The 16,897-nt window shown below is 36.6% G+C and overlaps 1 protein-coding gene across 2 annotated transcripts in view; it reads left to right on the forward strand.

The window, feature by feature from the left end:
- The window catches only part of BEND5 (BEN domain containing 5), an 860,026-nt gene that overhangs the window by 12,654 nt on the left and 830,475 nt on the right, over positions 1–16,897 (forward strand). For both annotated transcript variants that reach the window (XM_085067639.1, XM_085067643.1), the window contains exon 2: positions 4,343–4,465. In XM_085067639.1, the coding sequence (XP_084923765.1) occupies positions 4,343–4,465 (123 nt within the window). The remainder of the gene's footprint in view (positions 1–4,342; positions 4,466–16,897) is intronic.

Genomic DNA, 16,897 nt, shown 5'->3' on the forward strand with positions numbered 1-16,897 from the left:
TACCATGCTGGGTATTGTCTCAAACCCTGGGATTTGTAGTCTGAACATATTTTTTTCCCCTTTCTTTTCAGATCACAGTGCCTGTGATTTAAGTTCATTTCAGATTGACAGCACTCTGCAGTATGTTTAGATTCTTCGGGTCATGCCCAAGCCTTGCTTCAGGATACACGGCCGTGAAGATCAAAATGACAGTTGTGTTTTCTTCTTTTTCTTAGCATTTTTAAGTCAGTGGAGCTGGAATTCCAAGTTCCTGACTTCTGCTGCCTGTAGGATTTTTAGAATGGCCACAGAGCATTCAGAAGTCATTGCAGAAATAGCTTGTCTTCCTGAATATCAGTGTTTCTGAAGCCTAGGGACAGTGATATTAAAGCTTTTATTAAAAAAAAAAGTCAAAGAATGCGAGAACATAATCAACTACTAAGGCTATAGACTTATACAAATGCTATAATTTAAAAGAGTTTTGCTAAAATGACATTGTTTTCAGGTTTCTGAAGCAGCCACTGTTATTGGCATGACCTCCATAACTGCTACTTAGTCAAAATGTGTTGAGCAGTGTTCATCTGGAGACTTGGTATGTTTTGGAGCTAATAGCAGTTGCTGTTGGTCATCTGAATCTTTCTTTTTTTTGCTTGCAAATGGTACTGAGAGTTCAGATTCATTTCTTTGTATGGGTTTCTATTAACAGTACTGCTCAAGGCTGATGGAGCTTTTCATTAGGATACCTGGGTATCTTTCCTGGCCCCTGGATGATAGGAATCTGGCTATTAGATCTTTACACTGTAGATGTTTTAGATTGCAAAATGTATCCTGTTACTTTCTAAAGAGGTACCTTCTTCTAGAAACTACAGTTTTTATAGAAAATGTACTTAAATTTGCATAATGTTTATTGTAGCAAGTACTGATTTAATCTTTTCCTAAATGAAAAAAAAAAGTTGGCTTTACCCTTTGAATTTAAGAAGAGCAAAGAAACTATGGAAATTTTCAAACTCTTCCTCCTATGAATCCCAGTCTCCTGGAACTGATTGTATTCATTTTCACTAGTTTGATGTGAAATATATCCACAATGACAATAATGATGAATGCAGATGCCAGAAGACTCTGTCCAGGTTTTATTTTAAAACCTTATATACTTACAGAGATTTCAGGCACCTACAGATTTTATACCTGATAGAAAATTACCATTGAAGTTTAATACTGCGGTAAAAGTAAATCCTAGGGATTTGCTGGAGCCTCCCGGAGTTTAATCTATGAAGAATTAGAATAAAATAGCTATGTGTCTTACAACCTATAAGAAAAATAATTGACAAAATAAGAACTACATCCTGAGACAATTTCTTTGCTAGGTTTTGCCTTTGCTTGTCTTATCTAACCTTTTTTTTCAAAGGAGAATCTGGTCTCCTGAAGTGGAATGTGAAGGATTGTACTTGAGTTAATTCTCTTATTTCCCTTTCAGTTTGTTTCAGATTGAAGAGCTATTTCCCTTCCCCACAAGGTTCTGTCATACATCTTTGCCTCCAGCCAGGAAAATCTGCTTAGGGCTGCCCAGTTGTGAGGACAGGATCTCTTTACTGGCCAGAGGACTGGAGCCCAGGGTAGCTGTTCTCTCCATCTGAGGGTGGTAATGTATTCCCAGCACTGCGCTCTGCATCTGCTCAACAGACAGGCATGAAACTGTGTTTTATAATCGAGTAATGCAGCAGTGCAGGCTCCTTTTTGGGCAGTGCTCTGGCCTTTTCTTTATCACCCAAGGAGAACATGCCAGAAGGGACGTGCTGCTGTTGTGCTGTATAATGACACTAAGTTCAAAGACAGCAGTTTTGCATGTTTAGAGATTAAAGATAACTCAAAATACAGCAACAGTGCGTTCTGAATAGTCACAGTACTGTGGAATAAAGAACATGCTAGGAGAGTAATATTGTTAAATGGCTATGAATTACAGGCTATTTGATGATTTTATTCTCATTCCTGGAGGGCTGCGTTAGGTCAGGAGGAGCAGATGGAAACTTTTTGCTGGGACACAGTTACTTGACAGCTTCCTTCTGCATTGTGTAAAGACCCCACTGGCAGATTTTCTAATTTGCCAGGGAGATGTAACTCTCTCTTCTGCCTGTTTTTCCTGCAGTCTTATGGTAGCAATGCTATGAATGTAATAATTTCTAGTTTCTCCATCTTTAAGTGGTGTTTCCCAGCCATCTTTTACAATTTATAAGAGGCCTGTTACTTTTAGCTGAGACTTAAAAGGGAAGGTTTACCAGGAGTAGTTCAGTCTTCAAACTGCTCTACTCAGGTGACTCCCTGCCTCCCATTTTTTCACTGTGGTCCCTGGTAGCTCAGGCACTCATAGTGATTTGCAGGTTTTCCATTAATTTTTCTCTGTATCCTTGATTCCACGTGCTGGATTGCAAATGACCAACTTGACTAGTCATACCTGCAGCAGGTACACGAGCACTCAATCCAAGTGGCACTCAGGTGAAACTGAGGAAGTGGTTTTGCTCTGGCTGCTGCTCTGCACGACAGCTTGCCCAATGCAGAGGGGTGAATTTTATTTATTTAGATGCACAGATGCCCCATCCAGGCTGAAGTTTGCCTCTGGTGTTACCAGCTTTAAGCCAATTGTATCAACATGCTGGTAAAAAACATCCAGCTAAAATACCCTAAGTAGCAATTATGCACTTAAAGAAAACAATTTAAATGCCGCAGATTGCTGTCTGTGGGTAATTATTCAGTCTAAAACAAATAACCCAGAGGTTACAAATAATAATTTTGCTAACAAAAAAAATACTGTCATGCATTATTAAATATCTACATTTTTAGATTATGATAAAGTAAGAAAAGGTCTAAATTCTGTTTGTTCTGTTGTAGTACTTCTCAAAGAGAGTAAGTTTCAAATTTCTTCCAGGGAAGACTGGGGATTCATATGCCAAATGTTGACCTGCATATGCATATTTTTTAATATGGGATTTATATACCTGTGAAAATATGGGTTTATAATAGAAAACCTGACAGACCCTTTAACTGTGGTGTCACTGATACATTGATATAATTTGTTACCTCAGCTAAGGTGTTTTGCCTCAAGAGGTGGAATACTTTTATGTATGGAAAGGTCACTTTTAATTAATAGGCTGTTTTCATCATTCAGGGACAATATGAATTGCTTGTAACATTTGTGTGAAATAGTTTTCGATATAAAAATAAAACAAATTGAGCTTTATGTCACATTTATCATCCCCCATAACCCATTTAAATGTCAAAAAATCAGCACAGACCAAAAGTCTATTTCTAGAAGCCTTAGTAGCCCTATTTATCAGAGTGAAATAAGATATTATCATCCCATTATCCCATCACATGCCTTCTGCACTTGAAGACATACGCATTTCTTCGTTTTCTGTAACATAGAAGATAGTTTTTCTATTGTTAAATATTTCTTGTCCAAGCTGTAAGTAGTGAGGAAAGTGCTGAGTGATTCTTTCACTATAATATACATCTATAATATAATATACAATTATTTACTTACTTTCTTGTACACGTCTCAAATGGAAAAAAAATTAGTGTTCTTCCATCCCTATTTAGAAAAAATATTTTGCAGATTGCAATTTGTTACTATAATTTTACTGTAAGGATAAAGCTTTCAATGTATTCACTACTGATGTATTTTGACAAAAAACGTGCCATTGTGTGGAAAATTTATGTCATATATTTTACCATCAAAAAAATGCTGCTTGAAAAAAAAGAAATTCTTTATTTAAGTTCTTTTTCTGAGTTTTTTTCCTAAGCAAGCCAGGCTCAGATAGTCACATGACTCCATGGTGTATGTCTTTTCCTTCTAATAATTTTAAAATTTCAAATATGAGTGGGAATGAACAGTCTCAAAGGTTCTAAGTTCATTTAAGATGCATGAAAATAGGCAAAAGGATGGAGGAGAAAGATCCCATTAATGCTGATAGTGGGGAAGATGCTTCTGAGGGTTGTGATAAAGCAAGAAGCTGATGAGGAGTTCAGTTCCATGCAGGATCTATGTACTAGAGAGCTCTTGTTGAAAGAAGTGATCCTAGCTGAATGTCAGACTAATGCATATGGGAGGGTTCAGGCACTGGTCATAAACAGGCAAGAAATCAGGCTGGGTGGTTTGTTCCTTAAGAGACTTTCACATGTGATGCCATTATTATATCTGAATTCTTATATTCACTTTGGAAAGAAAGAGTTCATTTACTGGTGCAAATGTTAAATGGTGCATATATTATATTATGTAGAAATGTGTGGGGGACTAGCCTTCTACTGTTTTTTTATATATATATTTTTTTTATGCTCATGGTTATTTTTTTTTTTGCTTTTACTGCAACAGGCAGTGCCGTCGGAAGTGATGATATCATAGCAGGGAATGTGAGCAAATACATTGTTCTCCCAGCTGGTTACTGTGGACAGCCCAAAAAAGGGCATCTTATATTTGATGCCTGTTTTGAAAGTGGTGAGTATATTCAACATTGTTACCTAGTTGTCAATATATACAATATATAATGTATACAATACACTTATTAATATATATGCTAATATATATACTAATATATGCCAATATATACAATATATAATGTATACAATACATTGAAGTGTATCACTCATCTTTTTATAAATTGTCTTAATTCCAAAGAAGACTTACATTAAATGCTACTCAACAAAGTTTGCTGATTCCCTTCAGTCCCAATATGACTTCAAATCAGACTGTTCAAACGTCAAAAGGGTTGTGAAGTTTGCTGTTGCCTACAATAAGCATTTCATCAGGTCCATCTTTAACCACATGCAGATACATAACTGGATTTTATTCTGTTATTTACAGTAGCTGTAGAACACTCATCCAAGATGTAGCATTTAAAATATACTATTTAAAAATTTAATTTAGAATTTTACTGGGGCAGTCAACCTAGTAAAGTGCAAAGCCCATCCTTGCATAACTAGAGAATTTTACAAATGTGTATGTGCTGTCTTTAAATATATTTCCTTGGGTTTCTTGTGGCCTCAGCTGTATTGCTGAGGTTAATGGAAGTTCTGCCTCTGATGTCAATAGGAGAATTAAACTTCAAGAAGCTCCTGGAAACTAAAAGAGAAAGTATTTTTTACAAGAGTTGTAGTTAGCCTATTCATTTAAAGACTAATTTTAATTGTGTACCTTTATATGTGTGTGGGGTATGTAGGTAAATATATCCATGAAATGGTAGCATTGTGTGAATTTTTGTGTTACATACATGTGTGCTACCAGATTTTGAGCTGAAATCTATTATTACTGGCTTTCAGACCTACAGAGCACTGTTAAAACACCATATGTGGAAAAGGCATTTGGCAGGATAAACTATAGTTTTCGGCATGGTTTATGTGAGAGGTGCTGGTAATGCCAAAACTGCTCCAGTGTCTTGTAAAATGAGCTTTTTATGAAGAGTTACATCCCTCAGGGTGGAATACTGGCTGCCAGTTCCTGGATAAATATTAAATTGAGTTATTTCAATCCTGTGATTATATTATGTAAAAAGTGCAAATGATGCAGTGAATAATAAAGAGTATCTTTTATTTTTAGGTGTGTCTCTGAAGGTTCAGACAATAGTTACGTATCTTTAAAAATACTTTGGGTTCTATTTCATAATAGTTATATGGGTTTTTTGCAATTTTTATCAGAAAATGGCTTATGAAATGAATCATGTCCAAGCTGGGAAATTTATTTTATTGTGCTAAGCTTCTCTGCAATGAAAAAGATCAGTAGCAGTCATCAAATTATTTGTGAAGTATTGTGAGTCACTGCATGATGGTTTAATTCCAGTTTTTGAACAATGGAATTAATGATGTTTTTAAATTAAAACATTTATTCAGTTCAAAGGTAATGTTCATACTTTATATACTTTGGTAATAATAGAATGTGAGAGAAGCAGGTGCTATTTGAAATACTGTTTATTTACATTGTAGCATGATGAGGCTGTGCTGTTGCTTTGCATATTCAGACACTTCCAAAACAGAAATATGAATGAAATTAATACCTTCATTTACTTTCTCATGATGACAATGTATTAGCAAGAATGAGAGTAATATTGTGTACACTTCACATGTAAATTCACTTTATCCTTTGTTCTATGCCAGCTAAGTAATTGCTTAGAGTACCTTTACTGGTCAAAGCAAATTAACTGGTATTGGATAACTTACAAAATTGTTATTCATGTTGAAATCTATCCCATCCTATTGTCCAAACAGTAGGATACAACGCTTATAAGATTGCATTGATGCTCTTTGAGTACCACCTTAAAATGGTAATATCCTGCTGAAATGGCCTTTTTCAAAGAACAGATAGTAAAACTGATCCCACCTGCAGTACTGCCCCAGCTCTGGGGTTTATATTGTAGAAATGGAAGTAAACACATTCCAGAAATAGAGAAAGAGTATTAAACTTGTAGAAATCAAGGAAAATGTTCATATGTACAGAAGAAATGCTATTTAATGTGGTTTCGTTTTTGTAAGTGCTATCACTATTGTATTAAATAGCCATGAAAAATATGAATTTGTTTGAGACAGAGGTGTGTTTTTATCTAGTCTGAAAACCAATGTCCAGTTTGCTATTTTGAAGTGCTGTGCTTTCAAAAAATCATAAAAAATAGAATTGAAATGGGCACTGGGATTTCTTTTTGGTCCATTCTGTTGTTGAGAGGCAAAATACACTATTTTTGCTATTCCTGACAGATGTTTATCTTTCTTCAGAGACTTTCAGCAAGTTTCGATGAGAAAGCAGCAATCCATTCTAACACTGCAATTTGCTCAATATAAGGAACATTTTCCTTCCATGTAGAAATGTTCTTACCAAAAAGGCATTAATTCTTGTCCAGTCCTATAGGCCCAGAAAGCAGATTATTCCTTTCTTCTTTGACTTAATGGAAAGCTGCTATCATATCTTTCCTTGGCCTTTCCCTCCTCAGGTTAAATAACTGCTATTTTTTTCAATGGCTCCATAGCGCTCCCATTTTCCAAATTTTCTCTCATTCTTTATTTCCTCTGGCCTGTCTCCAGCTGTTTTGTGCCTTTCTTGATTGGCAGTGGTCCAAGGTGAGCATGATACTCAGATAAGCTGGTGCCAATACTATGTAGAGTTTATTACATGACATGCCTTGCAATCTATTTACTTCTGCTATGTGACAGTCCAATCTTCTTCACAATAGCATGGTACTGTTGATTTCTATAAAACTTGTGATCCCTTAGACTGTCCAGGTCCTTTTCAGAAGGAGAGCTCCTAACCAGGTGGTGGCTTGCACTTTACTTACCCTAAATGAATCTATTGCTAGAGAAAAAATCATTGCTGTAAAATAAATGCAATCACTGAAAATGAAGAATGGTGCCTGAGCCCTTCATCATATTAATAACAGACAGAGGAGTAAAGAAGAGAGAGAATTATCAGCTTGCAAATATGTCAGGAATTTGTGTTTCCCATAGTTCAAGCTAGTGTTCTGACTGGAATCTTCCTTGTTATCTTTATTAATATTTAAGAATATATATGGCCAAGAGAAACTTTTTACCTTGATTTATCATTAGCATAAAAGAAACTGATGAAAATTTAAATTTCTTGCATACCACAACATACTTTTTGGATAGTGTTGGTTTTCACAAGAAAGATGAGCTAGTTTCAGGGGAAAATGGAAGGCCAGTTACCTATGCACAGAACAAATTTCAAGGAAATAAATCCCACATCTGAAATACATTTGGTCAGTTGTAATTCTGTATACATTTGGTCAGTTGTAATTCTGTTTCCTAATATTCATTAATTCATTACATTATTAACACAGTTTCAGTTTAGCAGCAATGCACGACTGTGCAAATGTTCACCTCTCATCCTACCTACTGTTCTGTCTGAATGGGATTTTGCAGAATATAGTGCTCTGGGTAAAAGGATGTATTTGCTTCTGCTATGCAAAGAAGTCCTTCCTGTTTGAGGAAGGCCCAGATCTTGGTATGAAAATGTTCTTCAGGCATTTCATACTCAATGTGAGTTTGTATTTCAGACATTTTATCTAAAGGACTTCAAAATTTAGTTTAGCCAGCTGCCTTTACTGTCTTGTGTTGCTTCAGTGCATGTAATTCCTGATGGCATCCATTAAGTCAGCAGCCAATTCTGTATTGTGGCTAAGAGCTGTTTGATTTGCTTAGTCATTTTAACTGTATGAGACATTTTTGGAGATGATACCTCCAGTGCTGAGAGTCAGTTGTTTCCCTGGGAGCTTACATATCTGCAGTAGCTTTGCTTCTGCATGAGGTCACAGATTTTTAATTAATTAATTTAACATGATCCACAAAAAGCTTTTCACATGTATTTTGCAAAGTGAACAAAGAAAGCATAAAACAAATGCCTCAGCCCTTAAAAACCACACATTTTTCTCACTGTGCAAAGTCCATTTGCTGTGTGTGGCCACAAGTTGCCTTCCTGGCTCCATCCCAGGCTGATTCTGAGGTGGACTCTGATTGTCTTTAGCTTTTGCCTCCCTGGGCTCTCCATGGAGAGAACTGGCAGATGAAACACTTGGGCTGACACTGCCAGCTGTGTCTTTGCTGCAGAAAAACGCCAGGGAAGTTCAAATGTTGTTCCTTTTGCTTGGTGTCACCCAGGCTGCCTTGTCCCAAGGGTGGCTCTGCCCTGTGCACTCTCCTGGGTGCTCCCAGTCCTTCTGGCTGCCCTGCTGGGATGTCCCAGGGAATGTGGGAGGAAGCTGGAGTTGGGCTGCAGACTGGGATGTGCTGTGAGGAGAGTTAAAAACCCCAGGCTCGACAGTTTCTGCTGCTCGTGGCTCAAATTGCTTGTTTTATAATTACTTTTGAGAATTGAAGGAGCAGTGTTGGCTCACAGAGGTTTGTAAATCTCAGCATTCACACTGTTAAATATAGGGGCTTTTAATAAGGCTTTGAAAATATATATTTTGGCTTGTTAGTCAAATATAATGCTGTTTAACTGTTAAAAAATACTGTGTTTCTTGAAATTAGAAATGAAGCTGCTGTCTGCTTTTATTCTCATTTCAACCAAAAAGTGGAACTCCGCCAAGAGTCATTAAATCTTCTATCCTTTGGATGAATTCTTATTTTTTTATGAAAAAATGTTATGATTGGGTAATTTCTGTATTGTGGTTCATATTCAAAAGGTTGTAATTAAAGTTTTGTAAAATTTTAGATTCAATCTCAATTACTGTAAGCCTCAAATTATGTTAACTGCTGTACCACCACCTTGCAATGAAAATGATTCACAAACATTAGTTTGTCTTTTCCTACATCAGGTTCATAGAATATTTTTCATTAGAATCCTGATAAAAAATTCAGTGCTGATGGATTGCAAATGATATTAATCAGCTGGAAAAAGTTAAAACTTGCAATGTATGAAGAGATCTCATATGACTGAGAAGTACCCTCGTATCATTTTTTGTTAAGGTTTTAAATATCTTTCTATATTTCAAAAATAGGATAATGTACTTATAAAACACTTTGCACAACACTCAAAATTGCAGTAAGTGATTGTAATTCCGCTGATCTCATTGTAACCACTTACAGGCGTGAAATAGGCCATTGAGCTTTACCATGAAAGATATCTTTTGAACAAAAGCACAGATAATATGGGATGGATTGCCCTTTGGGGGTGCTTGTGCCCCAGTTGGTAAGACTTGACATGTAACTTTAGACAGCTAAAATTAGGGGAGATTAATCTTAGTTGTGGTGAGTAAAACACTGTAATATTTGATTTGCAAAACATTTTCTGAAGTGGACATTTTTGGTTATAAAAAGTTAAAAAATTAAAACTAACACAACGCAGAAGATGATTCTGTTAGCAGTATGTTAAAAAAACCCCTGAACCTAGGAAATAGTTGTATTTTTGCCATCTAATATAGAATTGTAATGTGCTTCCAAAAATTTTTGAACAATCTGACCCTCTGTGTGTTTATGTTTAAATGAAAGAAAAACTCTTCTTCCCCTTGACTTCAGTAGTACAGCTATGACATCCTAGAACAGGAATAGAGCAATATACAAAAATGTCATAATGGCACATGAGTAGAAATAAAAAGTGCAAAAGCTGTATATGAATGCTTGCTTCCAGTGCAAACACTTTTAATAGAAGACTAAACTGTATTTTGGGGAAAAAACTAGTTGTTATTCCAAATTTCCTGTGTTATAATCTCTCATGTATATCTAGAATCACTTAGTCAGGTAGGACTGTTTCTGGCTTTCACTTCTACAAGGATACTCAACTGTAAAGGAGAAACAAAGGAATGAAAGTCACTATGTTATTTCAGTAATGATGTCTGTTTTCAGCCTGCTTTTGTGGCATCAAGGTGTGTCTGATTAATGAAACCTTTTAGTTATTTCCTTATTTTTTGACAGTAATTTATGCCACATTTCAGAGAAAGACATTAAGTGGTTATTGCTACCAATAGGGATAATTTAGCAAATGTTTCCCGTTTCTGAACATGTTTGTTCCCAGTTCAGAGCAGTGTTACTCTATCAGAGTATCAATACCTTTGGACTACTGCAAGTTAGAAGTCAGAAAAAAAGTAAGAGCAAAAGATTGATTTTAATTTTTTTGGTGTGTTTTAATGATGACACTAGGCATAGATTAATGGATGTAGCATGCACAGAGTGATATCAGTTAACATATATGACATTACTCAGATGTCTGAAACTCCGGAAAAAGCATGTGAATGATTTATGGAATTGATATTAATCTCTTTCCAGTAAATGCATTACTAAAGTTACATGGGAAATTGATGTTACTGCTGTAATGCCAAATTAATTTCTTTCTTGCTAGGTCAGCATTGCAAATGGAACTAAATATTAACCTTTTAAATATCTAAACAGATATAGTATGGAAGACATATTTACAAATGGGGAGTGCTCAGTTTCAATGTGATACCAGCCAACACATATGGCATTAGTCAGATAGCATAACTTGTGGGAAATAGATATTAATGACCTGTGGAACTAATGAAAATGCAGGAAGTATTAGTATAACAGCAAGATTAAGGAATTAGGATGTTAATTGCAGTAGTTGTGCTGATTACAATTTTCACAGTCGGTTTACCACCTGATTCTCACGCTACCTTCTTCAGGACCAGTCCTTTCCTCCTGCCTCTTGCCATGTGTTTGCATCTCCTCAGCTGGTATAAAAGCACACGTGTTGATTTGCTGTTTGACTCAAAAGGGAACAGAATAAGCAACTGGAAGTGAAAGCAGAAATGTCTGATCAGATATTGTAGGTTCAGAGTGGATTTTCAACAGCCTCAGCGTAAGAAACAACCAAATACAGTATGGATCCCTAGTCTGGAAAAGAGACAAGTGAGGAATAATATATTAAAGGTCTGTAAAATCATGATTTCTAGTTAAAGTATTGGTGTTTCCCTGTCTGTTCTCTTTGTACGAAAACTAAGGGCCATCAAATGAAACTAGCAGTTAATATGCTGAAAGCAAACAAAGGAGAACAGTTCCTAACATGTTGTTTAATTAAGCCTTGGAACTTCTTCCTGCAGGACATTGTGGATGCTAAAACCTGACATGTGTCATGCTTTCAACAAAAAAACCCCAACCAACTGACAAGACCAGGAAGGAAAAATCAGTTGAGAGCTACTAAACACTGACACCATTTCTGGCTCAGAAGGTTCATAAACTTTACATTGTAAATTAGGGAGTTGCACTGGGAGGTGTCTTCAAACAATTGGGTTTTTTCCTATGCTCTTCTCTAGGGATCCACTTCTGGCAGTTCCTGAGCTGGACCTTGATCTCACTTGGTACATACATCTGATTAAATGGTTAATCACTGTTAGTACATATAATAATATTCTATTATTTTCTAAAAACAGATCAGCGGTTGTAGTTGCAAGCCAAAATTAACATAATGCAAAACTGCACTATGATTAAATAATAGGAAGGAAGATCTTACAGTTCTTGTTTCCATTCAAACTATTCTCTTAGGAGGACAGTGGCTGAAGATGGTGTTGTCCAGAAGTAGACCTGATGCAGATCCATTGTTAAGATTTCACACATTCCTGGTACTTACATTTCCATCAGATGTTAAAGTTTTCATGGGATTTTTGTGAGCTTCTTGTTTGACAGAGAAAGAATTAAAAAAGACCCTCAAGAGCAAAGATACTTTATACAAAGATGGTTAAGTAATTTTTGAGAATAAGCAAAAGGATTTTTCTACATATCAGGTTCTGAGATAAATTTTCCAGTTTCCATTTTTCTTGCTCTGTTCAAAATTTTCCATCTGGAAAAATGATAGAGAGAAATACAAGAAAGAATAGCAATGTCCCTGCCAGTGTGAAGGAACATTACATTACACTGAACAAATATCCTTATCTGAATGTACAATCACTGAAATAAATGCAGCTGTGTTTATTCCAGCATAATCAGATATATTTGAATATAAAATCATTGACATAAATGCAGCTGTGTTTATTTCAAACGGCACATGTTAATATGAACATGAATGTGACATCAGTTAATCACTCAGTTAATGTATAGATGTATGGATATAAAGTGACACAATAGAAGCCTGGGACAGTTGAAAGTATGAAGGAAAAAATCTAGGTGAGTTTGTGCTGTACCTAAAAATTTTTTGACGTATGGGAAGTCACTGATGAGGAGATGCCAAATTCTTCTCATATACCATCCCTGGATTTGAATAAATCTGTGGTTACTCTATAGAATAACAGGTGACCTCTGCCTCAGTTACTGACTAAGGAAATAATTGCTTTGAATAACTGCTTCTTAAAATAGAGAATTGTGTTAGTTTTGAGTGATTGGTAGGTCCAGGTCAACCTCTTCCTATGGGTGCAGTGCAGATCTTCACTGTACCTTAGGTTTTGATCTGATTTTGAGCCTTTAAAAGAGCTGCCAACCACCCTTCCAGAATTTCATCTTGCTGGGTTCTCAAAGCCAGGGAACAGAGTAGAGCAGTGCCAGTGGAATAATCTTGGCATTGTTTTTTTTGCCAGCAATGCTTCTTCTTGCTATTTCCTGAAAGTAGTACTCTGCCTTCCCTGTCCTGTTTATGTGCTTAACCTCTGTCTTTTTAAATCAGAGCCCTTCAGAAACAGGAGAAATTGAAGTGTTCTTTACTCTGCTTATGGAGATGATATACAGACTATCACAAGGAATGGCTGTACTCAGAATAAAAGAGGAAGTGGCATCAGAACAGTAAATATTTGGGAGCTAAGAGGTATTGGAAAGGCTTTATTTTCGTCTGGGAGAACATTGAAATATTCTGCTTGACTAAATAGTGGTATTTTGTTCAGTTAGTTCAGTAACCTGTAATATTATCCCTGTTTTGCAGAAGACAGGAGCACAAAAGCCCTGGTTCTTGACTGCCTAGTGCCTTTTGTAGTGAATTTCATCTGTGAGAAATGAGTGCAAAATGGCTGAGAAACGTTAAGAGTGCTTTGCATCAGATCCGTGTGAGCCAAATTCAGAATGAAATGTAGGAAATTTCATATCTTGTATCATGTCTAGTAGATTTGATCAAACAGGGATGTTATAAAGAATAGGGGAACTGAAGGAGAGAGACTAAAGCAGAGAAAAGCCATTTGAAAGGTTGGCCTGAGTGCCTGCCCTGGCAGGGCTGCTGGCCATAGGCACAGCAGTGCTGAGCTGCTGCATCTCTGTGTGACCAGAACTTGTGGAACTGCTCTTTGCTCAGGACAGGGCTCAGGCAGCACCAACTGGGAGAGCAATGCTTCTTGGACTTCCTTCTCACACTCCAGACCCTCTTTGATCAATCTGTTCCAGTGCTTGGTCACCACAAAGTAAAATTCTTCCTCATGTCCAAGTGGAACTTCCTGTGCATCAATTTCTGCCAGGTCCTCTTGTCCCATTGCTGGGCACCATGGACAGAGCCTGGTCCCTGCTCTGACCCCTCTCTGCAGACACTGATGGACATGGATGAGGTTCTCTCTCAGTCATCTCTTCCCAGGGGTGAACAGGCTCAGCTCCCTCAGCCTTTACTCATAAATCCTACCTCTGTGTGGTCATGTGTGACTTTTTCTGTCAGTGGGCTGCAGACACTGGCACAGGCTGCCCAGAGGGGCTGTGGAGTCTCCATCCACAGAGGTGTTCAAAACCTGAGTAGATACAGCAACCTTCTCTTGCTGACCCTGTTCTAGGACTAGACAATCTCCAGAAATCCCTCAGAGATCACTCTCAACATTAACACTCGCTTTATTTTTTTACCCTGAAATTAGAATACACTTCAGATAGATTCTGTTCTTGTTTGTTAAATCACTTAAAAATTCTCAACTGCCTGCTGTTCCAAAGTTAACAAGCCAAATTAAGATCTTTGCTTGTTTGAGCTGCCACTCTAATGCAAGAAGAGACAAAACACTGTGAAATAAACAGTGGTCTGTACTTTTGAAAGAATGCTGGTTGGAAAACATACTTCAGAAGAGGTGTTTCTGCATAAACAAAAAGTATTTTTATTCTTGGACAGATACTATCTGATTTCAGGAGAAAATATTTTAGAATATTTTGCTCAGCCTAACAGGAATTTGGATACAAGTTATTAGGTGGGAAACATTATTTTGGATACATGCAGAGCTTCATTTTGCATTTATTGATGCTATTTAGTAACCTAATTGCCTTCTAGGTTCAGCCTTTAGCATGCTAATTTTGATTTAGTATTTGTATTTCTGAAAACAAACTGGGAACAAACCATAAATTATCACTGTGTGTTCTTTAGACAGCTACTGGAATTCCAGTGTCTACTACAGTAGCATAATATGAAGGTAAATTACCATAATATATTAAGGATTATTACTGAATTCTAACAGTTTCTTGTAGAATCACATCTCTATTTCTCTCATCTGAAACTGTAGCTTTTTCATAAAAAGTATAATTTATTACGTTTTTTAAAAAAAAAGGGTTTGAATGTTTATTGTTGCTACTGTACTACATGATGAATAATTCATTTTTAGTAGCCTTTTTTAAGATTGTAAATGAATGTCATATTTCTGATGTGAAAAACTTTTAAGCCTTTCTCATGAACGCAATATAAAATATAGAGAGCTGAGGAATAATACATCCAGGTTTTTTTGTTTTTCCTTTCAGTATTTTGGTGGTCAGCTTAAGAAATAATGTTCACAGTGTGTTTTTGGAATGATTGACTAAGAATTTTTTTTACACTTGTGTTCTGTTTTTGGTCTTTCTTCTTCCTTGCAGTTTTTATTATATTAGGCTCCGATTATATAAGGCTATACATATAGATTTCATATTACTGTTAAGTTGCATAACAAAATACCTTCAATGCAACATAAAAGTGCACATGTACCTTCACTGGGCTGATGGCATTTGTGTAGGCACAGTCTAATGAGGTTGTTTAGCTCTGTTAGCACAGCAAAAATGTCTTGAGACTGGATAAATACTGAGAGGGTGAGTTCACTCTGGAGTTTTGTGCTATTACAGATCCACTGCTGTCAGAACATCACAGCTTTGTGCCTGAGCTTGTTGGGGTGATGGATTGTGGATGAGCTCTACGAGTAGAGCAGTGGAGTTAAGAGGAGGAATGGGCCAGCAATGGTGTAATTAATTTATGCTTTCATCTGAAAAATGAAAGCTGATAGCAAGTTGGAACTTGACTTTTGGTTATTACTGCATGTATTTTCTGTGGTCCTTCTGTTTCAGCAGCTTCAGGTTCATTCTCACTCATCCCAAACACTTGTCATCCTCTTACTTGATTATCACTGTGCTATCCTGCCTGTTATTTCTCTTTCCTTTCTGCATTTGTGTAAATGTTATTGCTGAAGTATCTTCTTTTGTATGTTGAGAGAATGTTGAGCCTCACTTCTTGAGCCTGTACATTAAATGCTGTATCAAATTAAACCTTGTTATCATCATCTCTAGGACTCCATTGGTCTGCCATTAGCATTTGTTTTGTTTTTCATTATTCCTGTCTGTGTGCTCTTCTTTGTCCTTTTGGATTTAGTGATCCATTTATTTCCTTCCCTCATATTTGCATTTCATTTTCATCAGTCAACATTTTTTCCATTTTATTTCAGTCAAGGCGTCCCATTTTCACATGATTTCCTCTACCAGTATCCCTTCCTTGAAAGATTCTTTTAAATCTGCCTTTACAAAATTCTTCCCGGTTTTTAAATTTGTGTGTATATATATTTAATATTTAAGGGAACTGGGATCCAGAACTATTGTCCTGATGTTTGGTGATCATTTGTCCTTAATCAGTCTGCATGTTCTTTTGGACAGGAAATGTTTCCTACCCAAAACTCCAACTTCAGCGGTGCACTCTAAATATTTTCTCTAGCTTGGGGGATCTACGTTGATAGAGGCCAAATCTTCAGTGCCTGGTCTGGGGCAGAAATCTGTGAAAAAATCTCTGCATAACTACAACTTCATAACTACAATTGGTTTTGTGTCAGACCATAAGCTTGTGGAACTTTCTATGAATGAATAGTCCTGTGGTGAGTGGGAAAATGTTCTGTCACTTGGTGGGCCAGAGGTCAGTGAGAATGAATGCCAGAGGAGACAGGACTGATTAAATGGCAGGAAGAGAAGAGCATTCTCAGTGATTACAAGAAGTTCAATTAAAAGTGTCTGTCCCATATGTCTGCAGAGCTAGATACTGCTTAGGATGTGAATACATGACTTCAGAGACCTCTAATTTTATTTTCTATTTAGAATGTTAGCCAAGTTAATAATAACTTAATGCTTGTAGTCTTTTACTGCAGGAGATCACCGTGTGCTTTACAAGGTACTTCTGTTTCCATTTTACAGTTCCAGAAATCTGAGGCTCCCAGAAGTTCAGAGCTTCAGTGTTACACAGTAGAATCACCATTTGAAGCATTTTGACATTGTCTGCTTTGAAGCACACTAATTGGATTTAAGCCCACACCTTTGATTA

This window comes from Lichenostomus cassidix, chromosome 8 (assembly GCF_008360975.1).
Source record: "Lichenostomus cassidix isolate B80296 chromosome 8, HeHo_3.0, whole genome shotgun sequence".
In the NCBI taxonomy this organism is placed as follows: domain Eukaryota; kingdom Metazoa; phylum Chordata; class Aves; order Passeriformes; family Meliphagidae; genus Lichenostomus; species Lichenostomus cassidix.